The sequence below is a fragment of the Trichoderma ghanense genome (genome assembly GCF_004382785.1).
Source record: "Trichoderma ghanense strain CCMA-1212 chromosome Unknown scaffold_0, whole genome shotgun sequence".
NCBI classification, from domain to species: Eukaryota; Fungi; Ascomycota; class Sordariomycetes; order Hypocreales; family Hypocreaceae; genus Trichoderma; species Trichoderma ghanense.
Genome location: NW_027395663.1, coordinates 3,327,105 through 3,354,089, shown reverse-complemented (window position 1 = coordinate 3,354,089; position 26,985 = coordinate 3,327,105). Strand labels below are relative to the sequence as shown.

The window sequence follows — 26,985 nt, the reverse complement described above, 5'->3', positions numbered from 1 at the left end:
GTGAGGACTCTGTGTGAGGTCCCCAACGTTGGATCACATCGGTGCGGAGTGCTGGTGCGAGACTGCGTCCGACTCGGCGGGCATGATCCACGTGATATCCAGGGACGAGCCTCTGGTCTATCAAGATGAAGGCAGTGAGTTTGTCGTTACCACGAGATGATACCCGATATGGGCGAGATTCTTCGTTGGGCTGGACGGAAGTGACATCAACAGTGGTGTTGGCATGGTCTTCATCATGCTGCTGAGACGTTTGATGAGGAGCAGAATTTCCGGGAGCCTGCAATAAAGGGTTAGCATGTATTCGACATGTGTATTTTCGAGTGGTGGTATATATGTACTCACAGAATCAACCATGGGGACGTCTACAATGGTCTCGGCGCTAGAAGCGGGAGTCGGTCCATCGTGATCAAGAGAGGCAGTGCCCTGTTCAAGAGCGACGTGCTGCTGTTGAAGGGCGGCAGGAGACTGCAGTACCCATTCTCGCAGGGGACCATACTGCTGAAGCTGCTGACGAGCGGCAGGAATTCCAGAAGCCTGCAATAGAAGGTTAGCATGTACTCGATACTTGCAGGCTAGAGTGGTTATACTCACAGACTCAACCATGGGGACGCTGGAAGCGGAAGTCGGGCCATTGTGATCAAGAGGGGCAGTGCCTTGTTCAACAGCGACATGCTGCTGCTCAGGAGCATCAGTGTTTCCAGAAGCCTGGAAGAACAGGTTAGCACGTATTTCGACACTCGCAGGGCATGGGAGTGGAACTCACAGAGTCAACCATGGGGACATGTGCAATGGTCTCCGCGCCAGAAGCGGGAGTCGTTCCATTGCGATCGACAAGCGGGGCAGTGCTCCAGTCAATAACAACAGGGTGCCGAGACTCTTGACGAGCGGCATGATTTTCAGGAACCTGTAGCGGATACTTGGTCAGTACTTCGGAGTACGTAGATTGCAGAGACGTGTGAAGTGCCAGGTTCTCACCGAATCGGTCATGGGGATGTCTCCAGCGGTCTCAGCGCTACTGGGAGCGGGAGCCGGGAGGTCCGAGGGGCTAGCCATAACTAGCAGTCGCGAGGGTGTTGAAGGCAGGGATGGAACGATCGATGACAGGGCGAAGACGAACAGAGTAAGACGCGGTGTGGAGGCGAGTAAGGTATGTAGAACGTTTGCAAGGATGATGGTGGAGAGAAAGAGGAGTGGAGGAAGCCGGAGAGAAACACGAGCGGGGTAGATATACTAGTGGCGAAAAAAACATATATGGTGTGGGTCCTTTAGAGTCAACCGTTTGTGAGGAAAAAGTGAGAAGTGCGAAATGTGACAAAACACGTGACGTTGTGCTAAATGCACGGCGGAAGGAAAAAGAAGAGAAAAAGATAGAGAGAGAAGGAAAAACTTTGGTATGTAGCTGCCAAAAGGCTGCCAAGTCTCCAAGTCTTCGAAAAGACAAGCCAGACGGAAAGGATCTAGAAATATCATGTCGTTAGATTCGGAGGGTCGATTGATGGGCGTGCAGCACGTCGCGCAGTTCCACTAGGCCTGATGGATGGACGTGTCAGCACAGTGGGAAGCAAGGTATTGGGCTAGGCAGGGTGTGAGCTTAAAAAAAAAGTTCTTACCCCCACCAGCTGGTGTAGCCGCCAAGAGGTTGCCAAGCCGCCCAACAAGTGCCCAAGCCGTCGAAAACAGGTCGACTGTTAGCGCACCTTGTTGTGCGAACCTACCTAGTACTATTACTTACCTAGTAGGTACCGTGTAGTGGCCTTCGACGAGCAGCGTGCTGCGGAGGCGTAGCGGCAAGGAGGGTGAATGGTAAAGGTCGGGAAGTTCTCCGTGTGGTTCGCTGTGCCTGTTGAATTACCTCGAAGTGCGACATTACCTACCTACCTTAGGTACCTGCTAGGTAGGCGCCAGGTATTGGTGAGGTTGTGGCTACTCCGTACCTGAACTGAAGTAGCACAGATTTCTGCGAGGGGGACACACATACCTAGGTAGTATCAGCAGCCCCTCCACGGGGCCTATGATGGTGTTGAGGCAGCAGCTTGAATTGAACGTCGATGTCGCGATCGAAGAGGGCTCCCCAAGAGAGGGCGAGTAGGCGGAAACAGTTTGGAGAACGGGAGAGAAGAAGAGGAAGAAGAAGAGGAAAAAAGTGTGAGAGGGGAAATGAACAGTGGTGGTCCGAGCCCCACTCCCACCGACGGCTGTGAATTTGAATACTACTAGCAAGACTGGGCATCAAGAGTAACAGAGTGCGATCACAGACAAAGTATGCCTCTCCGCCTAATAACTTGCCCTAGATGTAAGGCAATCAGAGTATTGCCCAGAAGCGAAAGATCTCAGGCTCAATGCCAGAGGTATGGTCAAGTGGTAAGCTAGGTAGGTGGTGGGTGTGGAAGGAACTTGATGGTGGTCACGTGAGGAGGGACAACAGACCATGAGACTTCTTAGAACCCGGCGTCCAGACATGTACGAGCTCACAGAGAATTGGTATTGGGCCTCTGCTTGGCACTGCTTCTTTCACAAGCCTCTTGAATTCGTAGAAATCATTAATTTAGGAGTGAGAGGCGTGGTCTTTCGGAAGAGTAGGAAGAGTGTCCCCCACCAGGTACAGGCAATATCATTTCTACCCTACAGACGCAGAAAGACAGACTGGTCCAATGAGTGCGAAGGTGTGGTTAAATTTATATTAAGTACGGGGCAGACAAAGTCGCTGCCCCCAGCGACTCCATGAAAAAAAACTCGGTCGGGACGACTCGAAAAAAACATGAGAGTGGGAGCCGGCAGACTTCCAAGAAGATGTAAACGAAACGACCTTGCAGTACCACCAGTTTCCCTTTCCCAGACGCCAATCCATGATGGGTGCCTTCCCAGCTGTTTCCCCATAGTCCTCTAACGCCAATCCTTAATTCACAATAATGGGTGCCCTCTTCCAGCGGGTTTCCCATGGTCCCAAACGCCCAAACTCCAGCTCGCAGTGGGTGCCCCTCTTTGCGGTTGATCCACGGTCTAGATAATAGAAAGAAAAAGGAAAGAAAGAGAAAGGAAAAAGGAGAAGAGAAGAAGAGAAAGAAATAAGAAAACAGAATAGCAAGCTAGCAAAAAAAGAGTGGAAGGGTCACATTCCTCACGTCCACCGGTGGTGTTAGTCTCTTCAGACTATGCTTTGTTTACAGTGGTCTCTGGAGGGGCTTCTTCAGTGGCGACGTCCTCCTTATCTTGTTTAACCAGTGGGCTGTTGAAGCGGGGTCGCTCCTGCGATGTTTCCAACCTGTTCAACATAGAGTGGAGGGATGTAGCACTCTGGGGGTCTTGTAGTTGGAAATTAAACCTGGGGAGAGGTAGGGGAGATGCGGAAGGACGAAGTAGTGAGAATGCCCGGGGCGGCAGTCCGTTTTGTCGGCGGTGTTCTTCAGTCGTGTTCCTAGGGAGGGTATAAGTAGTATCGGTGCCAGAGAAGAGGCTGGCTTGGGTCAGGTCTCCCAGGCCAGGGGTGCTTCGTGGCCTTATAGGGGGGGTCGTTAAGGTGGTCGGCACCACATCCGTGAGACTTCCCTCGCCCTCCGTGAGGTCGATGACAGCAGATTGGGCTGGTGAGATCTGGCGTGAGCTATCTCGGGAGTGGTTTGATTGAACCCGAGGAAGGGTGGTTGCCGTTGCCGTTGCCGCGTGTCTCAACGTTGGCCTCAAGTTGGGTGTCAACTGGGGGAAAGGGGTGGGCCGTTGTGAGGTGTCAGGCGGAGGAGCTGAGCTCAGGACGGACTCCCTTAATTGTTGGACATAACCCTCCATCACCACAATCAGGGATCCCGGTCTCACTGCCTGCAGCGCGCTCCTCCATCTCTCCTTCACTTTGCTGACTCGGTCTGCAATTGCTCGATTCCTCGAGGAAACATTTCCGATAACGCAGTTGTCCAGTCGACTCCAGGCACTCTTCAGACTCTTCACTTCGTCCAGGAAGTCAGATAGCGTGTCGTTGCCCTTGTATAACAGAGGATCGCCCACAGTCTCTGGGACTCCCGCAGCCTGACAAAATTTGGTAACGACCGTGTTCGAGTCTATTGTGTCCTGCAAGTCCTTCAGACTAAGGTCTCTCTCTCCTCGGTTGAGCGTGTCCCAACAATCTTTCTCGATCTGCAGAGGGGGGCCTAGCAGGGCAAGCAAAGCAGTAGCTGTCCTCTGTGGCGGACCCGATGCGTCTAGAGACTCCCTCACTCTTGTCCAGATATAGTGTCTCAGCTCGTCTGTAGCGGACAGGGTGGTGCGAATGTCCTCGAACAAGTGGGATGCTCCCTCTCCCGGGGCTTCCTCTTCGCACACCTGTACCACAGTCTGGGGGTCGACTCCCGCTTCCGCGTCCTCGCCACCGAAGACAATTGGTGGCTCCCTTCTCAAGTCCTCGATGGACAGAGGTGCCGCTCCGACCACCACGGGGAGACCATTGAGACCCACGATGACCTGTTTCTGGGTGAGCGTAAATCCACCATCCTCGATCACTCGAGCAAGTGCGGCTCTTAGGTATCGATGATATAGTCCCAATTGCTCAGGCCCAAGGACGTCTGAGATGCTCCAGTCTGGGTCAAGGGCCTTTGAAGAAGGTCCCCTCAACACTGTGTCTTCCCTTTCCTCCAGCATAGTACCCTGTCGGGACATGTCCGCGGACCAGATGGGACCAGCTGCCATCTTAGGGGCGAAGACTATGGGCATGTTAGAATGAGGGGCCAACAGGTGGTCTATGTTCCATTGAGCCGAGCTGAGTGGAGTGGCTCCGTCCACAAACGAGATATTCTCAAGCTGCGTTGGGATGCACATCCACTGTCGGGGAGTCTCGCTCGGAGTGTCGAGTCTTCCGTATCCTGGGGTACCACAAGAGTAGACATTCGGTAGTCCGGACAGCACGATTTGGGCTTTAGTGAGGGGTATGTAGGGACTCATGTTCCTCATGGCTGGGATGCAAGATCCAGGCATCTGATGAGGCAACAGGTAGAAGCGGGCGGTCGTGGACAGGGCGGGACTCTTCGACCTCACTCCCTGCAACAGAGCCAGGACTTGAGTCTCATCCAGCAAGTCTTCCTTGATCACCAAGGCGGACCTCTTCCTGTCTCGGTCCACGACTCGTCTCACGTACCTGAAGAGGTGAGGGTACTCGGCGAACTTCATGACTTCCACCCACCTCAGCCAATGGGGGTAGAGTACCAAACATTCCGCGAGGGAGACTTTGGGGACGGGCCATGCCTCGGAGTCCGTCTTCGACTTGGCCTCGATTGCTGTGACGGACAGCTCTTGGGCTGATTCTGGAGCCATCTTAATGTCGGCCCATGCCATGAGTGCTAACAAGAGTAGGTCCATGGTTAACAAGTCCTCTGGGAATTGCATGGCGAACTTCATCAATGTGTCCAACAGCTGGGGAGGGAACCTCATGGCTCGTATGTATGGGACCTTGTACTGAAAGCCGCAAATTGTCTTCAGTTCCCTGCGCAGAATGGCCGCGTCGCATGCCAACTCTGACATTCGGGGGTTGGTGGGTCCTTCTTGTTCGTCAGGGCGGATTGTCTCACTCCATCTGTCCGGGTTGGCGTCCAGTCTCATGAGCTCAGATGTTGGGAGTGCGTCGAATTTGGCCACGGGTGTGATTTCCATGCCGCAACGGAGAGCTGTGGCTGCGTCGAAGGCTGAGCGTCGGATTTCGCCCAGGGATCGACCACCATTCTTGTACACCTCGCAGAAATCCTGTCCGTCCGTCCACTTCTTGATGGCCTTTAAGTTGGCCGGAATGGTCATCAGGTAATGAGGTATGGTCTGCCTACCGGCTGAGCTTCCAGTGGGCTGGACTGTAAAGGAGTTCCCTCTCCACGAGAAGGATTCCACCTCTGCTTTTGCCAAGAGTCGACCGTCCTTGTCCTTGCGTGTAGGCTTCACAAGCACCGGTCCAGACATATACGTGCTCCACCCAACGTACGCGGCCACCACTGTCGGCTTGGGTCTCGCCTCTGGTTTCTCACCTCGAGTGGCGACGTCTGCCGCTTCCCAGGCTGCAATGCGTTCTTCATCAAATCCATCATCCCAATAATCATCGTCAGGGGGGTCCACCCGGGGGAGGATGCTTATAAGTTCGTGTAGGTTTTTCGACATGGTCCCAGTGATGACTCGCTTCTTGGGTCCCCACTTGTCGAATTGCGAATGATCGTAGAGATCACGACCTCGTGGTAACACCTTGACGACGACCCAATCTTTTGCGTTGACGGTTTCTTCTCCGGGCGTTGATGTCTCCCAAATGAGTTCGTTCGCCTCTTCAGACAACACCGAGGCGATGGACTCGTCATTCCCTGGGAAGGTGATTCTCATCCTTTTGTTTTCCAACTCTGTGATAGTTATCAGCTTCCATCTGAGGGTCCTTTCGGCCTCGGCCTGATGGAGTCCCTCAGACATCCTGTCCTGTTGCCTTGGGACCACCCAGGGCGGGTTGTGGCGCTGCTTTTTCTGACGTAAAGGTATGTTCTGGTTAACTGGAGATAGGTGGTGATGATAGAGGGTGCTTCTCGACGAGTGCTGGGATAGGAGGGAGGGTTGGCTGGTGCGGGTGTTGCGAGAAGGGTGATTGTGGGAGAGAGAAAGTGAGTGGTTTGAAGGAAGAGCGAAGGCCGCGGACTTCTCCGATTCCGTCATCAAGTCTGAGGTAGAGTGAGACTTGAGAGAAAAGAGAGATTCTTAAGAGTTGTGTACTTGTCATTTGCCGACAGTGCGTGCCAGTCAGTCGGTCACTACCTCATGTTCTTCTCCGGTCTCCCTCCCTGGCTGGCACCAGCGATTTCGTGCACGGTCCACATTGCCGTCTTTTCATTTTCAGCGTGAAAAGCTGGAAGAGCCGGGTGCAACACTGTAATGCCATGCCACCCCAGAGCCATTCCCAAAGAGAAACAGATTTCGTTTGCTCCTCAACGACCTCGGTCGCAAGGCCCTTGGGGTTCTCAACATTGACTGCTTGAACGTAGCTGTGCAACTTCTCCTTTGTCGGGATATTCGTACTCGGATTCTGTAGGCAACACCCTTGATACCTTGCTCCCAGACCTCCTCGTTGAGCTGGGGGTCGATCCGGACGTCGGTGGTGCCCACGGCCTTGGTGGCGAAAGTCTTGATCTCCTTGATGGCACGGGGAGCCCTCTTCCCGAAAGTGACACCATGCAGTCTCCCGTGCATGGGGATGGTGTACTCGCGGGCAACCACGTCCGCAATGGCGGAGCGCTGGGCAGGCTTCTTTGACGACATTTCTGCGGATCGACTCTTCACGGTTCCGGCCGTTCAGAGAGGGTTCTCATTCGCTTCTCCGGTCTTCCTTCTTTGACGACACCAGTGATTTCGTGCGTGGTCGATGTCACCACACCGGGGCCAACGAAGTGAGGTCCCCCTCACTTCCTCCGCCTCAAATTCTGCCGACGCCGGGAATGGTCCAACATGGTCCATGCCGATTGCCAGGAAGGACTGGTCAATATAGACAGGTTGGTTGGGGGACTTTGGGGTATTTGGGGCATGCCGGGCACACTGCCAGCATCCTGCGACATAGGCTACCACATCTTTGACGAGTGATGGCCACCACACATCGCGACAGAGGAGTCTCTTGGTGGTGTCTGAGCCGAATTGTCCTGCAGCGTCATGGGCCCTCCTCAACGCGTCCGCCACATCATCTTGCCCCCGGAGACACCTCAGCCGGTTCTCATGATTGTCTTTGTACCACACGCGATCGTCCTTCCAGCAGTACCTCTTTGACTTGTTCAATCTTCTCCGAATCTCGTGGCGGTCATGGGGGTCCACACCCATGTCTCCCGACAGAGTCTTCACGATCTCTCCGTACCACGGGTCCCCAGTCCAGGTTGCGAATTCCCTCACAGGCTTCAAGGGTGCTCCCACAAACACTGGTCATCCAAGTGGGTGACACGGCTTGAGAGAGTAGCGGGTTCAAAGGGCCAGTCGCTGGTCAATACAAAGGAGCTGGAGGTGGCGCTGCAGATGTACGAAAGAATCCAGCAGGGATTACCGTGAATGCGACCTGACAGGAAGATTGGCATCATTACACCGTACAAGGCGCAACTACACGAATTGCGGTCTCGTTTCCAGGCTCGGTATGGTGAAAACATCACCAACAACATCGAGTTCAACACGGCGGGGGACGTTCCGGGGGCACCATTCCGAGTAACGACATCGCGGACGGGTCGACAGCGGGTTTGATGGGCTTCCGCCTCCGACCAACCTTACCCATGAGGCCACTGTTCGGCCGCGAGCTGTCATTCGCAATTCTCTTCGCTACGGTCTGATTCGATTCGGGGGATTCTAGCGGTCGCTTTTTCGCCTCCGTACCGGCGGAAAGTATGAATTACTGGAGGGCCACTCGAGCGCGGCATGACGGTATATATACACAAATGTACTGTATACTTCACATACCTAAGTACCTAAGGTAGGTAGTAAGTACTAGTCAGAGGTGGAGAGGTGGGCCGAGTCCTGGAAGGGCGCAGGGGCGGTATCAGGTGCAGCTATTTAGAAGGCGCTGTGGAGGATTATTCTCGATCAGCTCCAACGAGCTTCCCCAACCCTACAAGCTGGTGGATGCGGGTCGAGAACTGGTTGGATGACTGCATCTGGAGAGGTTGGAGGCGCCCGTAGCTTTTTTCTTTTTTGCTTTTTTCTTTTCTTTTTTTTTTTTTTTCTTTTTTTTTTTGTCATCTTCGTCGTCGTCTTCTTCTTCCTCATTGTCTTGCCTCGCGAGCTGCTGCTGTTGCTGGGCCGACGAGGGCTGGGATTGAGCGTGAGCTTGCGAGGACGACTCGATGTGCTGCTGGGCGGACGACGCGGATGGCGGCAGCGGGGTCTGGTGCTGGGTTTGAGCCTGACCGTGAGCCGGAGCCGAGCAGGTTGGGGGTGCGATCCGAGTTGGGCCCATGCGCCTCTTCAATACTGGTACATGTAAGGTACCTCAGCCACAACACTCGGCGATTGCTGCACAACGTAGTATTTGCCAAATTGGCGGGAAAGAGTAATATCGAAGCTCATTGAGCATGAGGGGAGCGGTGTCCACAATGTGCGACATCATTTCGACGACATAGCGGGCGTTGGAGGCTTGCTGCACCTTTCTCAACCTTCTGTGACTCGTGGATGAAGACTGGGCAGGAGTATGACTCGCTTGCACCGTCCTACGTAGAGTCGACAGAAGACGATGAGGGATGACGGACAATGACGATGTTGTAATGCCCACCTGCCTGTCTGTCTGTATAGTGGCGATGCGTGAATCGTTTTTGCAGTTTCGTCCTTGTTTTGAGAGGATCTCAGATGCCGAAGCCTTGATGAATCGGTTCGTTGAGGGAGCCTCCCAATGCAACGGGGTTCTGCCATTCTGCGAAGCCCTTTGGCACCAAGTAGTTGGCGAGGTGGCTGTAAAGCATGCGCAGAGCGACTGGTGCTAGTAACCACATCGGCCTGCTTCCAAATCGTGAGTACGGAAGCCTCGCTGTCTTCCGCATAAACAATCTCTCAAATCACTTCACGTCACCTTCCAAGTATCCAATGTCCCCCTCCCAGCAGAAGCAGGGAGGGAAAAAAACCACCGTACCGTATCATTGGTCCATTCATTGTCGTCTATTCCAGCCACGATAGTTGTGGCATTGACTAGACCTGCTGCACGAGGCAGTCGACTCGTCAAATTCCTGTTGGTGCCCCTGCGACTGGCCTCGAGTCATGAGCGTCGCTGACATCAGAATCCTCGGCGGGACCAGGGCCGTTGCTGTCGCCAATTCCTTCAGAGACGAGTAAATTGGTACGTTGACGCTTTGGATCCGGCGATACGCCTGCTCGAGCTCACTACTGAAAGTGGAGGACGGCTCCCAACGGGCCAGAGGGCTATGCGAGGGTTGCGACATCATAATCCCCAACAGGGGGTTTGATCTCCCGGGGATACTTCTCCCAGAGTCCATCCATCGAAGTAAAATGCATGTGCCAGTGCGTCCTGTTGATATCTTCCACAAATGCCAGTGTGTCCATGATCGACTGGGGATGACAGGCCGCTTTGATCCTTTGCAGGTAACTATACCAATAGCGTACAGCTTAATGAAGTGCCGGAGATCTTGTTTGGTTGCCAATGCCCCACCGCATGCATCGTGGAAGATTTCTTCCCAGTCAGAATCATTGGTGACGTTCGGAAGTCCCAGGAGCTTGAGCGTGGTCTTCACATCGCGAGGGATCGATAGCGAGGGAGCATCGTCAAGGTTCTTCAGTAAATCCATCGCCGGAACCAGGATTGTAGTCATCATCAGGATCATCCGAGTGGGACAAATCGGTACGTTGACGTTTTAGATGGCGAGTCGCCTGTTAGAGAGACGTTATTCCATTGCTACCGGATAGGAAGTGGAGGTCCGCGTAAGCATACCGTGTTTGGCTGGACGTTTTCCAGATGGAGCAACGACATGATAGCCATCATCTCCCCGTGATGTTGCAACTGATATGCGAAAGAGTTCCTCAGTGCGGGACCAGGGAGTTTGCTCTCGTCATCTCCAATTGGCACGATAGGAGTGACTGGGAGAAATGCCGTCGAAAGAAAACTTTGCAGTGCGGGACCAGGGAGTTCGATGCCATCATCCTCGATTGGCAGTGTAGAATAGGCGGAAGGCCGTTGAGCACTTTGCGGAGGAATCGCAAATCGTCATTGTTTTGGGGACGGTTTCCCGTGGGGCTGGCACGTCCCTCAAGCGATCTCGACGAAGACTTGCACAGCTGGGCCAAGGTGCTCGCTGTCATCATCCCCAATTCGCATTGGGGTTGAGTCTGGAGGCCTTTGAGCGCTTTGCGGAGGCTTCGCCAATATAGCAGAATGAAAATGCTGCCGAAAGATTTCGAGAGAATTGTTCATGTCGTTGAACAATCTGGATTTTGCAAATTCAATTTGTGGGAATATATGCCGTGTCCCATCTCTCACTTAGGCTTTGAAGGAGAAGGCGTAAACAAGCGACTTTGAAGGTCCTTCCGCACTTGCCATGATGTGGATCAGGAAACCACTAGGCGACAATACGACGTACCTGTGAGAAATTGCATAAGAGCAAATCGTTCAGGAGCTGATGCATAAAGGATGGACTTGACGGCTGGGACGTGGAAGTGCGCAGTGAGATGGCAAAAAGTGTCAAAGACGGAGGTCGCAAGCGCAAGCGAGAGCCTGAATCTGACGATGGACGTTTCTGGAATGAAAGACAGACGGAAGGACATTTGACTAGGCAGATATACGGAATACGGCGAAAAAATCGGGATGATTCTGTCCTTCTTTGGCGGGGGCATGTGGAAGACCATGATGGTCGGAACGTCAGCCTTGCTGTACGTACTGCGGGCGTTGGTACGTCAGCCTTGCTTAGCCAGACAGAGGGTATAAAGCCCATCTGTCTATTACAGTAGAAGAGAGGAAGGTCATCCTTTTCACACCATTTCCATTTTCATCCTACAATGATCACCCTTCCTCTGTATGGACCGTCCTGTGGTGAGGCGAGCTTCGCATCTTGGGCCGAGAGGCAGCGCATCAACAACGTCACGACGCCTCAAAGTTCACGTCGACTACGCCCACTTCGGCGGCCCTTGTATGGGAGACGCTCTGAAACACCAGAAGCGCATCCGGAAAGCTGGAACACTGCTCACTCCAGCTCGGTTCTGTCTCCCGATGAACACAAGAGACCTCCGACCACGAGATAACCGACACTCGGTACTCTTTACAGATAATATTCACTGCCACTCCGTTGGCTGAAGCCACCAGCCCCTATAAACGGCGTGGCCCTCCATCCAGGGAAGGTGACGCCAACCAACTCTGATCGGGGAGGTGGCCATTGGCGGTGGTAACGTGCTGGGGAGATTCTGATGACCTTCATCTAGGTCCTTCGTTACTCATAGATCCTAGAGCTCAACACACCCCCCAATGGAATAGGATGCGTCGTCTCAACAGACGGCCAGAATCACTCGCCCTCGTTCATCAGCCATCTCGCGCGCTTTCCCAGTGTATTCTCCATCTCGCCCGTCAAGGGCGTCATCGACCGCGAACCGTGGCAGTCTGGTCACTTCGTCGTCACCCATACTTTTGCGTCGCAAGACCTATGGCGAGGCGTTCTCGCCTAGGAAAGTCGAAGCTGAGGACTGTACTGCGGAGTGTGGGATTCCGGGCGGCGGAATGAGACAGACAAGTGGCTCGATGGATCTGGAGGGGACCAAAGGAGGGAATGATGGGAATAGTACTTGCCGGGATTGTGGCGGGGAGGTTGGAGGGAAAAGGGGATGTTGGCGGTAGGGAAAGAAATGGACGACTTATCGAGGACATAGACACGGCGGGAGAGGCCTGAGTCTCGAGACTCTTGTTATGATGATTTAGTGCCAAAGTTCATGTTCTTCCGTCTCTCGCTATCTGTTACTGGGAGACAGCCGTGATCCTAGGATCTCAACAACCTGCTGCTCGTTAGATATGTCATCTAGGAATTTAGGGCACCCATCCATGCGACAAATTTAATGAACCCCACGCTCCGACCCAACAGAGGCCACATCTTTGCTTGGGAAGACAGTTGCCGAATGGACCCCAAGGAATGGGTCACGAGGTTCACAGCAGGGACCCTTATGTGCTACATGATAGTATACGCATCATTGTCACTGCAGTGGCGCCGTATACACAGGCGTTCAAGCAGCTGAGCGAGAGCATTCAGCTCGGAGGCACAGCCCATGTGTGGCATTACCAAATTTCGTCTCCCGAGGCCCAGGCAAAAGCGCTCAACCTGGTCCGTGAGCTGAAGCAGGGAGGGAACCCAGCCCGCATTATCGTCGTACGGCTTGCATCGGCACCTCGGGATTGGCCCTGGCAGAGCCTGCGGGAGAAGGATCTGGAGGCGAGTCGTGTTCAGTGGAGCGATGTTCCGTTCTCGACGCTTCTGTAGTGCTGTTCAATTAGGCCCAACGTGGTGAATACGTGTGGAAAGGATGGAGCAGCAGAGCGATGCAGCATAGCATCTGGCTCTCCCCGCGATTGATTTCTGCTTGTAGAGGGCAGGTAAAAAGCGGGCTGTCGTCTATGCAAAACACGGTCTGGGTGATCGGCTTGGGCTAACGATACTACCTAGACAGTCCGTATCGTTGATATGCCCATACGATGCGGTTTGTGGCAGATGCTGTGTAGCATCCGAGATTCCTTCGCCGGAGTTGCACGCACCTCTCGAGTTAGCCTGCACGGACGAAGTAACCCCAGGCTGACCACGAGTAGGTATGGAGTGCATGACACTAAAGTTCTGGAAGTCCGGAAGCTTGCAGAGTACCTTTAGCCAAGAAGCAAGTGAGGAAAAGGCTTGCTAATCTCTGCCTCTGGCTGGAGCAGGTACTCCGTACGTGTAAAAGTGCCTCGGCGTGTTGGAGTCGCAAATGATAAGAGCCTTGGCAGCATCTCCACTCGCGAAGAATTCTCCAGAAAGAAAAGACGGTGTGATTTTCGAAACGGCGAAATAGACAGGAAGAGATAGGCAAGAGAAGAGATAAACACCCATCAGCCTGATGCGTTCTGTTTCCATGACCGTGCTCGCAAGCTGTCAAGAGGCTAGAGGGTAAAAGGCCTCAGCAACACACAACAGTCGGAGGGACGCTCGGAGAATATGGATGGGGTCGACGCTCCAGCGGCCCAAAGAGGGGATATATCGGACAGAAGACAAGGAAAAGGCGAGAATTGTATCGCACGAGCATGACGCAGCAGCGGCAGTACCTGTACCTGCAGCTGCACAGAAAATCCACGATGCTGGACAATTTGACCTTCTTCACGGATACCGGCACACAGAGTATGTCATCTTTCGACGGACTGGGAGATGGCGAGATTCGTAGATGCAAAGGCGTGAATTCCTGCCTGTGGCTGCTGGAGCCCAGAAGACGGGGCCTAGGCGATGATGAAGCTCACGATAGCAAACATCTCGTCGATATTCGGTGGTTCCCCTTGCTATTTCTGTAGATTCCCCTGTCGTTGGTAACAATGGCTCACTGAAACACAAGGACACCGGCAACCAAAGATCAGTGGCACGATCCAGGCCTTCCCCCTCAAAGTCCACCCAGCCGCGACCTTTTTTTTAACGCTCCCTTGGCTGTTTTATGCATGGTGGACGAGCCACCCGGCGGCCCTTGACCTAACGACCGGGGTCGATCACGTCAAGGCCCGAATCAGGCAGGTTGAAATGCTTATCCTGGATGCCGACAAATGGGAAGACGGAGAGTCGCGTAGTGCGGGCGGGTCCAACAACCTTAAGATAACCTAGAACTTAGTGCGGGCATTCGGAGAGGGGGATTGATCCAGTCTCTTCCAAGGGCGAGCCGTGACGATGATGGGGGAGTCGTTGTGTTCATGTTTGTTTGCGGATTGGGATTTCGAAACTGGATGGAGATGATGTTGGAAGGAAGAGAGAGAACATGAAGAGACGACGTGGATGATAAGGAAGATAAGAATGTCTTCGATAAAGTCCAACTCGATGGCATCTGGGCAGGTGCCGGACTCGCCACGCGTTCGCGCGTCTTGGCGTCCGAACTTGGCTGGAATTGGAGGCCCCGAGAGGCCCTGAATGCCCTGGGCTAAATGCCCTAAATGCCCTAGGCGCAACCAGACAGAACACCTTATTCCTGCCAGCCCGCTCTTCTAGAACTTTTCTGCGCCACTACATGGACATGTACCCCGTACCTCCGTCGAGTCAACGGGTTCACACTGTTGGCTGCCAATCTGTCTCGGCCGCTTATCTTCTGGCTCAGGTCCTGTCCAACAATCCGATCGGCCAGGCAACAGCGTCAATTTATTCTCGCACAAAGGCCTTGGCTCGCTGGATGAATGGAACTCGGCCATCTATTCATGGACTCCGTCTTCATGCTATTCACTTGATCAATGCTTGCGGTGGTGGGCTCGTTCGCGTCTGCCCCTCAAGGATTCTCCAAGTTGCCACCCCGGGTTTTCTCCACGTAACAGCAATGACAGACATTGTCTCCGAGAGATACCGAGAGAAGGCTTGGAAGAGCGCAAGTCGGGGCCTGTTTTGCTGAGACATTGGTTGCCGCCACTCTTCAGCTTCTCAGTATGAGTGAGAACAGCATGTATTTCGGGAACGAGGGATGAGGCCTGAGACAACCATCAAATGTATGGTTGACTGACCTGGTCGGCGTCAGCCGAGGCAGAGTGCCAACCACCGTTTGCGGACCTGGGCAAGATAACACGATACCTCACGCCCTTGGATGCACCGACCCCGGCCCCGTGGCAAACTCCAGGGCCTCTCCGAAATGTTATCGGCTCACGGTCCCCTCTGTGCCCATGGCCAGGCGACGGCTCGCCAACTCCCCCAGCTTTCGTATAATCTGTGGGAAGAAGTTTACTGGGTCCCGAACCAGGAGATTGTGCATGTACGAAGCACCGCAAGCAACAGGGCTGTACTTGTTCGAGGCCATTCTCTTACTCGTACGTGTGTCTACCGCGCCTGGTCAGCAGCAGTGCGGGTGTCACACAAATGCTTCCCACAGCCTCCATCTACTCATGTGCTTATTATTAGCGACAAGGCCCGGACGGAAACAAGGCGACAAGAATTGATTTGCTAAAACGTAGTTTTTCCAGAGGCTTAAACAGAGGCGAGAGTACCCGACTTGGAGATGGAAGACAAGCAACGTGAAGTGATCATGACAACCCCCACGCAGCCAGCACCATCCCCAGGCCAGGTGTGATTGTTGTCTCCCATTTTCCTTAGTGGACCATCGCATCCGCACCAAGAGAGCAACGACCTGCCTCTCAATTGACGAATTCAGGTAGGTATTGATGGCCGGTAGCTGAGCTCAATGGAAGACCTAGTAGCTCCAGGGACGGAAAAATGTGGTCACACCAGCTACTCACAGGGTGCCTCTGCCTCTCTCCCACAATCTCAATCTGCTAGTAGCCTACATCGCCCCGGTCCGTGCAGACCTTGAGCGGCCATGAGGCCATGTCCCTTGCCTCTCTCAGCTTGTTTCTCCACCACCGAAGCCCCAGGTTCGGGCGTCAGGCTGGTTCTCGCCGTTGCCCTGTGCGCTGATAGGCTCATCCTATCAGGAGGAGTCGAGATATGGACTGCAGATGCAAAGCAGGCTAAGGCCTCGGAGCGACCTACGTTCCATGCCTTGGCGCATGGCTAGCCTCGGGGATTCCCTGCTCATAGAGCCTCGTAATACAGTTACTCGTACGGATGCAGACCATTTGGTATCCTTGACAAAGAAGCCTTACCTGAGATGGTTGCCGATCATTGAGTGGTACGAAGCAGAATATATATCACCCGCACAAGTTCCTTTTCCCAAGCCACTTTTCCTTCTGCTCACCACCACTCTTCCGCTCGACGCTATACCATCCACCGTCGTCTCTCTCCGCCACCTCACGACTTTGGTGGTCTGCCGCGTCTGTATCGTTTCAAGGCATTGTCGCCGAGTGGTGCCATTTTGCCCGTCTTCTTCCTTTTCCGGAAGCCTCGAGAGGGTCTCGCCCAGCATGAGCGATCGCGACGATGGGCTTTACGCCCACCAGGCGTCCCCCGTCTACGGCCAAGACCCGGAGAAGAACAGCACCAGAGCCGGCAACTACGAGCATGTTCACATCCACGGGCTCGAGACTTCGGCTGACACGTCGCTGCACCGCGGTCTCAAGGCACGCCACATTTCCATGATTGCCATCGGAGGAGCCCTTGGCACCGGTTTGATCATCGGAACGGGCAAATCCTTGGCTCAGGCTGGACCTGGTAAGTGCCAAACAACCAAGTAGACTCCAAACTTGAGGCTAAAAAAAGGGCAGCGAGCCTCCTGATATCATATTTGGCCATGGGAATCCTGGTCGCGGTTGTTATGGCCAGCCTCGGAGAGATGGCGGCGTATCTCCCCCTCGCAGGGTTTTCGAGTTATGCCGCGCGATACTGTTCGAGCTCGCTCGGGTTTTGCACGGGGTATACCTACCTTGGTACGTTTATAAACTGTGGAAGAAAACCATCGGACTGGATAACACTGGAGTTGGTTCTTCTTGTATGGCGATCAGTCTGGTGTTTTGTTCCCCTCGCAAGGTCTTGTTGGGATCGCATCTCCGAGTCAGTACAAGTGTACGCGGGTGATGGGGTACTTGGGTACCTACCTGCCTAAACGGGTAACTAGGTACCTAGGTACTTGACCGCCCCACACACCTACCATCTCCACATCTGTTTAACCTCAACCTCAACCTTGATGGAAACTAACAGAAGAGGGAAAACAAAACAGGAAAATACCTTGTGATTACACCAAATCAACTTACGGCAGCATCCCTGATTATTCAGTATTGGTGTCCTCGAGAAAAGGTGTGTTGGAATATCTACCTCTAAGACTTTCGAGTATCTAACCTGGACCAAGGTGAATCCGGGTGTTTGGATCGCCATCTTTCTAGTGGCAATCGTCCTCGTGAATTTCTTGGGAATCTCTGTCTTTGGCGAGTTGGAATTCTGGTTGAGCTCGGTGAAAGTGCTGGTCATGCTGGGCATCATTATTTTTGCAATCGTCATTGCTTGCGGAGGCGGCCCCAATGGCGATGCCCCGGGCTTCCGATACTGGCACAATCCCGGTGCCTTTGCGGAGCTCTATGACACGGGCTCCTTGGGCAAGTTTCTCGGCTTCTGGTCTGTCATGGTCAACGCCACATTTGCCTACCTCGGTACGGAGTTGGTGGGTGTCACGGCCGCCGAAGCTCAGAACCCTCGCCGAAACATCCCCAGGGGTACGTGTGATATACCCTCTACCCCCTTTCCGTGGAACCAGACGCGTGATATACGCTCTACCCCCTTTCTGTGGAACTAGACGCTAAAGAAAGCAGCCATCAAACTTACCTTTGTTCGGATCTGCGTATTTTACGTTCTTTCGGTTTTCCTTCTCGGTATGATAATTCCTTTTGATAGCCCCCAACTAGCGTTCGCGAACGCCCAAAAATCATCCGCGAGTGCCTCCCCCTTTATTGCAGCAGCGAACGTCGCCGGCGTCAAGGTATGTTTCTGATGATTCCTTCTTGTTGGCATCCAGTGGGTGTGTTGCTTGCGTTGTCCGTTGATGTTGTGGACCTTCGCTTTCCGCGTGCTCCCCCCTGAGCCATAAGTGCATATGACATCGAAACTGATCAACGACAAAATCAAAATAGGTCCTCCCTCATATTCTGAACGGGTGTATTCTCATTTTCGTACTGTCGGCATCCAATACAGACTTATACATTGCGAGCCGAACGCTCTACAGCATTTCATCTGACGGGAATGCTCCCGCCATCTTCAAACGTACGAATCGGAGGGGAGTACCTGTACCAGCGCTCTTCCTCTGCGCAGCCGTTGCGTGCTTGGCATTTCTCAACGTTTCCACGAGCTCCACTGTTGTAAGTTTTTCTTTCCCTCTTCTTTTGCTTTCTTTTGAAAGATCGGAGGGAGTTCGTCTAGGTACCTAGGTACTTGACCGCCCCACACACCTGGCATCTTCACATCTGTATAACCTCAACCTCAAATATCTTCATAAGAGAAAGGGGAAACTAATAAGAAGAGGGAAAAGGTCTTTGGCTACTTCGTCAATCTGGTCACAGTCTTCGGTATCCTCACCTGGATCTCCATCCTCATCACCTATCTCTTCTTCCTCCGAGCCCGTCGCGTCCAAAACCTCCCCGACAGCAGCATGCCCTATGTGGCTCCCCAGGGATACGGAGGCACTGTCGCAGCTCTGTTATTCACCATCCTCGTCACCCTGACCAAAAACTTTGACGTCTTCATCCACACTCCCGCGCGGCAGTTCGACTACAAGAACTTTATCACGGGATACCTGGGGATTCCCTTTTACATCTTCCTCTTCTTCGGCCACAAACTTCTCACCGGGAGCAGGATTGTCAAGCCCCACGAGGTTGACTTTTTGACCGGAAAGGATATCATTGACACGCAAGAGAGGGAGTATCTAGAGGAGCAGGAAGCAGAGCACGTGGACCGCACCGGTATGCAAAAGTTTTACGACCGCTTTGTGGCATGGTTGTTTTAAGCGGGTGGCTATGTCTTGTATATATCCCTTGGGTGCTTGAACTGTGAAGAATGTAGTTTACGTGGTATGAATTCATCTTTCAGATACAGTGCTCGTTCTTCACCCGGATCATGGACTTTGTTCCCACTGCTGTACCGCAGCTTGTCGGCAACGTACTTTGACTATGGGTCCTTGCTCTCGTTGCTGCAATCACTACATGTACATGGGCATCCCAGCCCCTACAGCATTAATAATCTTTCAATGAAAATCTTTCCGAGTGCTATAGGATACTTTTGAATATCTCATATCTCTCTTATAGAGCCTGAGGAACGACTGAGCACTTCCAGGGCCTGGTCACGCATGTAAATTGTATGCTTGTTTTATCTAGCTTCAATACCGCCACCTAGCATCTGTTGTTCCCAGAAGACAAGAGATATCTGCTTTTGGACTGGAGCACAGTAGGCATTGGCCGTCTCGAAGCCTTAAGGCCGTTGATGGAATATCTAAGGTCTGTCTACCGAGAAATAACTCAGTTGCTGCTTCAGCATTGGCATCAGCATCATTTCCACTCCCCGGAATGTCTCCCTGGCAAATCCTCGCCATAGAATGACAATTTCGGGCCAATTTGAGATCTTCGCCGTTAGGCCTATCGTGAGAAAGAGAAAGGGAAGAAACGATGCAGATAGTTACGACGCCGTCGGCATTACCCAGCCTTTGCCCCATCCCTCCAGCTTATCGAGACCAACCCAGGACAACCCGCTTGATTACATGCTATTCGCTCCACATCCCACATTACTGGGAATCACTCCAAGCCGCTGATGAAAAAATCCATCAGCTTGGGCGCAGTCTCGCGCAGGCTGTCGTATAGGTCAAAGTGGTTCTTGCCCGGCACAATAAACAGCACCTTTATGCCCCTGGCAATCCCAATGGCCGTCCTGCTGTAATGCAGCGTCTGCGCCTCCGATCCCGCAATCATCAACAGCGGCCGCGGGGCGATCAGATGCTGCAAGTTGAACGAGTCATAGCTGACCATGAGATCGTAGCTCTGCGGCGGCACCCTCTGCGTGCTCCGCTCGTGCCTCCCCCGTCTGGTGCCGTAGTACGCGGCCGCGTCCCGGAAGAAGGAGTCTGGGTTGTTGGCCGCTTTGGCCGGGTCCGTCTCGAACATCATGGGCGCCTCGAGCTTGGCCGTCGGGTTCTCGGCCGCCATGAGCCGCGCCTGGGCGGCCGCCTCGAGGGCCGTGGCGATGGCCTGCGGGTTCTCCCTGGCGGCGTGCTCTTCGTGGACGCTGCCGTGGCGCGTCATGCGGCCGACGCAGGCCGCGCTGACCGTGGCCAGGCACTTGATGCGGCTGTCCGACTGCGTCGCGTACGAGGCGTAGCCCCCGGAGGCGCAGATGCCCAGCAGCCCGATCCTCTCGGGGTCGATCCGCCCGCTGAGCGCCGTCAGGTAGCTGACGGCCGCCTTGATGTCCTCGACACGCTGGTGGGGGTCTTCCAGGCCGCGAGGCTCGCCGCTGCTCTCGCCTTGATAGCCGGCGTCAAAGGTGAGCGAGAAGAATCCGGCGTTCGCAAGCATCTTGGCGTAGGTCGTCGATGTCTGCTCCTTGACGCCCGTCAAGGGGTGGCTGATGACGACGGCCGCGCCCTTGCGGTTGGGCGAGCCTGGTTCTGGGACGAAAAGCTCGCCGCAGATTTGCAGCTGGAAGGATGGGAAGAAGACTTTGATAGGGGGGGTCATGGTCTCGATGTAGGACAGCATCTTGGGTAGTGTATGTTTACCAAGGATCCAATTGCTTTGTCAATGGGCTGAACATTCGCTTTGAGTGTTTGTATGAAGTGAAGATTTTCAGGTAGCTTGGATCCTGGAACCCAATACCTAGGTCCCGAGTTGGGTTTCATGTCTTCATATCGAATTGTACGTTTACGTGACGTCGGTGGGTGCTCCCGTGGGCGGCATCAGGAGATTTCCTGGGCATCACACAGAGCTATGGTTAAAGTTTGCGCCACCGAAAATGGAACGCCGGATAGAGATATGTTCGTCCGAGATCCTTACCAGGACATTGTTTGAAAGCGGTGGGAGGCTAAGATCTTTCTGCAATTCGTATGGCTCAAGGGATCCGAGACAGATCGTTCCGATGACGGCTCCATGTCTCGTTTCCAAGACTCCACCAGTTCCGACCTCATATCGTGGAGTTAGAATGCCCAAGGGGTCTGCAAAATAAACCGGGAAAACGCTCAATATTCGCACGCAAAAATCCATCATAAGCGATCCGCTCCCCTGCTAAGCCCTGCGGAAGCTGCTGCTGATCCCCTGATGAAGCTGGTGGCCTTGAAGGAAGCTGGTGGCCTTGATGAAGTTGCTGCTGGTGCGTCACAAAAGTGGTGATAGCCGCCGCAGTTGCTCTCACGTGCCGGGTCACCTGACCATAGATCACAGAAGCACACAGTTCTTCTGAAGTAGCCACGCAAACGCGTCATTAGCTGCTTGATCTCTCCATCATCACATTTCAGCATTCGCATGCAATTTGTTGTTTCCCACAACGCACGAGTCCCGTGCCCTGATAGTTTGTTCCGAGCACTATGTTTAATCATGGTGGCAATTGCTTGAGTCGTATCGACTTTCCTCATCGATCTGACGATCGCAGGAATCTTGGTGCACAGCTCCGTTGCGAAATCTCAAACCCCGAAACAAACCTATCGCCGGCACAGTCAGCACGCGTCCCTGCGCGTTCCCGCATAAGACAAGGATTATCCCTGTTCTTGTGCCCGCTTGAGCCCTGGGTTCCCCGGAATCCACATGGTCTAGCGAACCAACGGTAGCCTCCTCTCCGGCGGAGGTACTGTCGAGCTATTTCAGCTCCCCCGGTGTCTACGCTGACTACAACATCGGTTACGTCTCTCCGACAATTGTCCTCGCTCCTACGGGCCTAGCCGCCGAAGAGGTGCTCGCTCCACCATCGGCCGCCAGCCTTGCCCTAGAGCTCCAGACGGACGCTTCTCTCCAAGAAAGAAGCCGCACGCATCGAAGCCCTTCGCCAGGCTGCGCTCGCCGCTTCACCCGAGCCTCAACGCTTCTGCTTCTCGCTCAACTCGCTCAACCCGATCGACTTCGCTCCTTCGCCCCCGTGACTGCACTTGCTCGAGCAACGTCGCCAACAGACGACTTGGCAAACCCTATCTCAGGGCTTCGCCTGACCCCTCACCAGGTTCAGTAGTAGGTAGCTAAGGTAGGTACACCTTCTTGTCGCCCAGCGGTTTCCGGATGCAGAGGACTAACGTCATGGCAGGTGCGACACCTTCCATATGGCAGGACATTCCACACTCCCTCGTTGCGCCTTCTCTTGGAAGCCTAAGCGAGAGATGGAGCACGAAATCTTCCCACGCAGATTTGCAAAATGTCCAAGACCATGCATGAGCTTCTCGCCTGGCTCCGTCAATTGCAGCAATGGCGAGCCCTGGCCAGTCTTTTGGCTGAGTCAGTGCCTTCATCTCGATGGACCAGATTCGTCTCTGGTCACCATGAGGTTCATCATGCTCAAGCTGGGCGCAGCTCTGCCTTGTCCCTTGGACCGACATCGTTCAACGTGGGGGACCTAACACAGAGCCTTCACTTTCCATCCGCTTCCAAATTTTGGCACGATGACGCTTGCACACATTCGCAGCCTGCCTGAGGCCATGGTCCGTCTTCCCCAAACTTGGCTTCCGCGATGCTCTCGCTAACTCCCATTGCAGGCACCTTCTAGGCCACCTAGACTCGTTTGGGCTTCGGCGAGACAGGGAAAGATATGGTGATGTTTTCATGCATATGAACCCTGCTGCGTCCACTGCAACCTTGAGCGCGATGACCCTTCTCTTTGGTGGGTTGTGTCTCCCGAGCAAGAGAAGCATGACTGGCTTGCGCATTGGGGCCCTTCCTTCCTCGAGGATACCGTCGCTGTCCTTCTTACGGCCAGGGCGTCCGTGACGTCCTCGAACCAAACATCGACTCAAGGATTCGATACTCAGGTATGTCTTCTGCCGCCCCAGGGCAGCACTCTGAGCCCAGAATGCAAGTTAACAATATTTCAATAGTCTGGCTTGTCTCTTCGGAGAGACTGAGACTTGGCAGCGTTTGGCTGCTACATACCACAGTCTTTACACTCAATGAATCACTCTCCTATCCTCTCAACAGTCCGGCTTGTCTTTTTGAGGACTCGGGGACTTGGCAGCGTTTGGCTGCTATATACCACAGTTTTCTACATCCATCAATTCTCTTTTCACCTGTTTTTCACTTTTTCCTCAAAATCACGCTTTTTCTGGCCTAACGCGCCGGTTGGCCTTCTGCCATTTGAAGAAACTACAAACCCCAGCTGATGCCGTGGATGGAATGACGAGTTGAACATCGAAAACCTGGAACCCGCCAAACCCCACACGCGCGTTGCCGAGCCTCCATAAGCCCTTCGCATGGACGCACACGAGAAATTCGTCGACGATGGAATCGTGAACTGTCATACCCTGAACGATGTCATGCAGTATGAAGTTCGATAGCTTGACTATCCGGGCACAACCTGGGAACCTCGCTCTTCACCAACTGGACGTGCCTCCTCTGGTTCGCGTTTACAAGGTCGCCGCCCTCTAACCTAGCCGGATTTCCGGGAGGTTCTACTATATGTTTAGTCGCCTTAGCTACTCAAACCCTCTTCGCCTCCACCACCATCCTCGGTTTCACACTTTTTTATGCGTCTCTCGCCTTTCAATTGCTGCACCCGAGTCGCGGCGTCATGCTTGACCAGAGAAGTTCCTGAAATGGGTTAAGATTTACTCACATTTCAAATTTACGGGACGCGAGACACGTGGATCAGCGTCGAGATCAGCAGCAACCGAGTAAGCCCGTCTCACAGCGCCTCGAATCACTATCCAATGTCCCCCTCCCAGCAGAAGCAGGGAGGGAAAAAAACCACCGTACCGTATCATTGGTCCATTCATTGTCGTCTATTCCAGCCACGATAGTTGTGGCATTGACTAGACCTGCTGCACGAGGCAGTCGACACGTCAAATTCCTGTTGGTGCCCCTGCGACTGGCCTCCAAGCGCCTCTAGAAGGCAAGCAAACAAAAGCCTCCCTGCATACAACTGAGACACTGAACCAATGCAGTTGTCCAGCTGGTTGTTCTTGATTCAGGTGCCTTATTGATGCGCTGGCTTACTTTCTCGACTGCGTCCTGATACCATTTAAACCATGGTTCCTGTCCCTTCATCCCCCTCTTCTTTTTATCTCACAGCAGCCTCGGGTCCTCTTGAGAGACAGACCAGATGGATCCCTTCGCTAATGAAGAACCGACAATCACGGCTTCTGCAGCGTTTGTGGAATCCCCATCCAACAATAAGCCCACGCCTCAGGAACGCCAGTTTCAAGCCGCCGCCTATGAAACCCTCGTCCAAGACGGAGGCCGGCCGTCTCATCCTCTAGGTCTCCTCGAGCGCATCGTCTTCTCACCCGGCAGGTATCGTGGCATCCTCGCCTTTTGGCAAGACCGGTCAGACGAATGGCAGGTCTTTCACAAGCAGCTGTCCCGGTGGCAGGCGTTCCGCACCCACCAGAGAGCATCTCGGAATCCTGATAGATTCAACGAGTACATCCTCGACCTCCGGGAACGGCTTGACCGCCACGGCTTTGAGCTTCCAAACGGTCACCGCACTCCGCCGCACGGGCTCAGACTTGAGATTGAGAAGCAGAGCAAGGTGGCCACTTGGCTGGAATACATCAATTACGAGTTCAGCAGGCGTGACGAGGACGAGAAGTGGCTCGAGACTCATCGGCCCAGCTACGACGCAGCTCTAGCACAACTCATAGACGCACAGGTCCTGAAGCAATTCGAACAGGTCCGAACGCCCACGAGCGACATCTGCCGCCCCTCCAGCCTCGAGGTCGCAAGGCGAAAGGAAGAGCGTCAAAAGGCTGAGGAGGAATGCGAGGCTGCCAAGAAACGCATGGGAGACTTTGATTCCCTGGAACAGACGCAGACGCCCCAGGAAATGGAGAAGCACGAGCGCGAGTATGAAGAGGCTATGCTGAGATGTAAAGCCATCAATGACCGGGACTTGGCCATTTCCGAGTTTGGACGAAAGACACATGCCTACCGGTTCGCCATGGACAGGTCGGAGCGCCACGAGCTGCTCCTTCGATGGGCTACCAGCCAGATTCCCCTGATTGAGGAAGAAATCAGACAGATGGAGCGACGAGACGCAGCTCTTCGGGAGCGAAGCAGCTACTGGCGTCCCAAGCAGCAAGCCAAAACATTTCCGCAGTTCCAACGGCTCCCGCCCGAGATTCGACACCGCATCTGGGAAGAGATGCTGCCCAAGAGCCCCAGCGTGCACTTCTTCAACGTGCTCAACTGCGAGAGCCAGCGCCATCTGGTACCGTCCTGGTCCAGCGAGGAGTTTCGCTTGCGAGCCACAAAGCGTCGTGACTCCGCCTACCTGTCCGTTTACCGACTTTTGGCGACCTGCCGAGAATCACGCAGCATCGTCGAGAGGTATTACATCCTTCGTCGGCGTGGCGTGAGTTGCCCGCTGTCAGGAGGCCCCATCAACTTCTCCGACAGGCCGCCCGACTTTCGAACCTTTGACTGGATTCCCTGCAGCGACCTGCTCGTCTTGTGCTTCCCGCCGGTTCAGGTCGCCCAGCTTCCGTCCGCGAATGCCTTTACGCTGGACCCTGGTCCGAACCAAGCTGCGAGGCGCCTCGGCGTGATGATTCCCAAGGGACTCATGTCCATGCCGCATTTCGACCCCATGGACGACGGCGACACCGATGACGACGCCGCGCAACAACTCGCTCTGGTTCCAGAATTCATCAATCACCTGCACGGCTCGATCCCAGGCCCTCAGACGAACGACGCCACCCCGCGCGGGATCTGGAAGCTCTATCTCATGGTGGAGGGCTGGTCCACGAACCACATCCAGATGCAGCTGAGGGCCAAGATCGACAGCAAGGAGCCAGTGGGCGACTGGGCAGACGGTCCCATCTACTGGCGGGCCCCATCAGCCAAAAGGGGCGGAAGGATGCTGCCGTGGGGATCCATCAGCGAACCACCTCCAGGACCCGAGTTTCCTCTCGGCGCCATTATCAACATCATGCAAAACGATCCCGTATTCTTCAACACCAACTTCAACCACAACCAGAGAATCATCCACCAGCCCGCCCCAGAGGGAGACGGCGCCCGCCAGCTCTACTGGCTCGGCTCACGTCGTCCCGCCCTTGGCACCCTCCGCCCCGATGACTTTGTCCAGAAGCGCTCCGCGCAGAAGCTCCACGACTTCATGCAGATCCTCGAGGTGCAGTGCCGTGTGCAGCAGTGGCATCACAACTTTGGGGGCGTCGAGGCGCTTGGCTGGCTCGAGCCCGCGAGCAAGAGGAGCCTCGATGTGGCGGAGGTGCGGGAGCTGGAGCGGATAACGAAGCAGACGGGGAAGTGGCCGCGGGCGTTTCAGAGAATGAAGAGGGAGAGATGGGATGACGAGGATGATTTCTAGATTGATTTGACAATGGAAAATACCCTCTATTAAGCTATCTCCGTGTTGAGTTTCCTGTGCATGTCCCTTGTGAACATTTTCTTTCTATATGAGCAAGACGACCACTTGCAGCGACCTTGAAACTAATTGGCCTAGCATATGAAGCGGAAAGCGATTCTTTGAGGGCTGCGACGCGTTTGTCATGAATTGAATTTGATTATATTCTCTGCATACGGGGCCGGAGTTGATGTCAGAATTTAAGTCATCATGATGATGCTCTGGACAGCTGTGAATCATGTCTCCGGCCGCACCAGCCGCCCGTTTGTATCCTCTTTCGCCGTTTCAACCAGTCAGTTTTCGACGTGATTTGACGCCTCCCCGCCCATGAGATGCTAGAAGGTCGAAACAATGGCGCTGGAAGTCCCGTTCTACTGTTCTGGTCAGAGCTCCATGAAGGTCACAAACAACCTTTTCC

The 26,985-nt window shown here is 54.1% G+C and overlaps 10 protein-coding genes across 10 annotated transcripts; 4 read left to right on the top strand and 6 right to left on the bottom strand.

The window, feature by feature from the left end:
- Positions 1-33: 33 nt before the first annotated feature.
- Positions 34-891, bottom strand: CCMA1212_001159 (uncharacterized protein; the record flags this gene model as incomplete). Its single annotated transcript, XM_073698593.1, has 5 exons — positions 34-117; positions 164-277; positions 343-534; positions 592-705; positions 883-891. 5 exons carry the CDS (start codon positions 889-891, stop codon positions 34-36), a joined length of 513 nt encoding a protein of 170 aa, XP_073563983.1.
- A 2,259-nt stretch (positions 892-3,150) lies between these two features.
- CCMA1212_001158 (uncharacterized protein) lies at positions 3,151-6,420 on the bottom strand (the record flags this gene model as incomplete). Its single annotated transcript, XM_073698592.1, has 1 exon — positions 3,151-6,420. The coding sequence occupies one exon, from the start codon at positions 6,418-6,420 to the stop codon at positions 3,151-3,153; it is 3,270 nt and encodes a 1,089-aa protein (XP_073563984.1).
- Positions 6,421-6,834: 414 nt separating this feature from the next.
- CCMA1212_001157 (60S ribosomal protein L31) lies at positions 6,835-7,257 on the bottom strand (the record flags this gene model as incomplete). The annotated part of the gene is made up of 1 exon (XM_073698591.1): positions 6,835-7,257. The coding sequence occupies one exon, from the start codon at positions 7,255-7,257 to the stop codon at positions 6,835-6,837; it is 423 nt and encodes a 140-aa protein (XP_073563766.1).
- A 1,472-nt stretch (positions 7,258-8,729) lies between these two features.
- Positions 8,730-10,283, bottom strand: CCMA1212_001156 (uncharacterized protein; the record flags this gene model as incomplete). The annotated part of the gene is made up of 3 exons (XM_073698590.1): positions 8,730-8,937; positions 9,178-9,239; positions 9,750-10,283. 3 exons carry the CDS (start codon positions 10,281-10,283, stop codon positions 8,730-8,732), a joined length of 804 nt encoding a protein of 267 aa, XP_073563767.1.
- An 8-nt stretch (positions 10,284-10,291) lies between these two features.
- CCMA1212_001155 (uncharacterized protein) lies at positions 10,292-10,651 on the bottom strand (the record flags this gene model as incomplete). The annotated part of the gene is made up of 2 exons (XM_073698589.1): positions 10,292-10,366; positions 10,403-10,651. Coding segments are annotated over 2 exons (324 nt in total), but the record flags the coding sequence as incomplete, so codon positions are not given.
- Positions 10,652-12,581: 1,930 nt separating this feature from the next.
- On the top strand, positions 12,582-12,926 carry CCMA1212_001154 (uncharacterized protein; the record flags this gene model as incomplete). Its single annotated transcript, XM_073698588.1, has 1 exon — positions 12,582-12,926. One exon carries the CDS (start codon positions 12,582-12,584, stop codon positions 12,924-12,926), a length of 345 nt encoding a protein of 114 aa, XP_073563765.1.
- A 3,559-nt stretch (positions 12,927-16,485) lies between these two features.
- Positions 16,486-19,032, top strand: CCMA1212_001153 (Dicarboxylic amino acid permease; the record flags this gene model as incomplete). Its single annotated transcript, XM_073698587.1, has 7 exons — positions 16,486-16,754; positions 16,808-16,969; positions 17,260-17,336; positions 17,389-17,749; positions 17,846-18,012; positions 18,164-18,388; positions 18,559-19,032. Exons 1-7 carry the CDS (start codon positions 16,508-16,510, stop codon positions 19,030-19,032), a joined length of 1,713 nt encoding a protein of 570 aa, XP_073563770.1. The 5' UTR covers positions 16,486-16,507.
- A 781-nt stretch (positions 19,033-19,813) lies between these two features.
- CCMA1212_001152 (Uncharacterized protein) lies at positions 19,814-20,773 on the bottom strand (the record flags this gene model as incomplete). Its single annotated transcript, XM_073698586.1, has 1 exon — positions 19,814-20,773. One exon carries the CDS (start codon positions 20,771-20,773, stop codon positions 19,814-19,816), a length of 960 nt encoding a protein of 319 aa, XP_073563771.1.
- Positions 20,774-21,594: 821 nt separating this feature from the next.
- On the top strand, positions 21,595-22,229 carry CCMA1212_001151 (uncharacterized protein; the record flags this gene model as incomplete). The annotated part of the gene is made up of 2 exons (XM_073698585.1): positions 21,595-21,722; positions 21,872-22,229. The coding sequence occupies 2 exons, from the start codon at positions 21,595-21,597 to the stop codon at positions 22,227-22,229; spliced, it is 486 nt and encodes a 161-aa protein (XP_073563768.1).
- A 2,076-nt stretch (positions 22,230-24,305) lies between these two features.
- On the top strand, positions 24,306-26,531 carry CCMA1212_001150 (uncharacterized protein; the record flags this gene model as incomplete). The annotated part of the gene is made up of 1 exon (XM_073698584.1): positions 24,306-26,531. The coding sequence occupies one exon, from the start codon at positions 24,306-24,308 to the stop codon at positions 26,529-26,531; it is 2,226 nt and encodes a 741-aa protein (XP_073563769.1).
- Between the last annotated feature and the right edge of the window lie 454 nt (positions 26,532-26,985).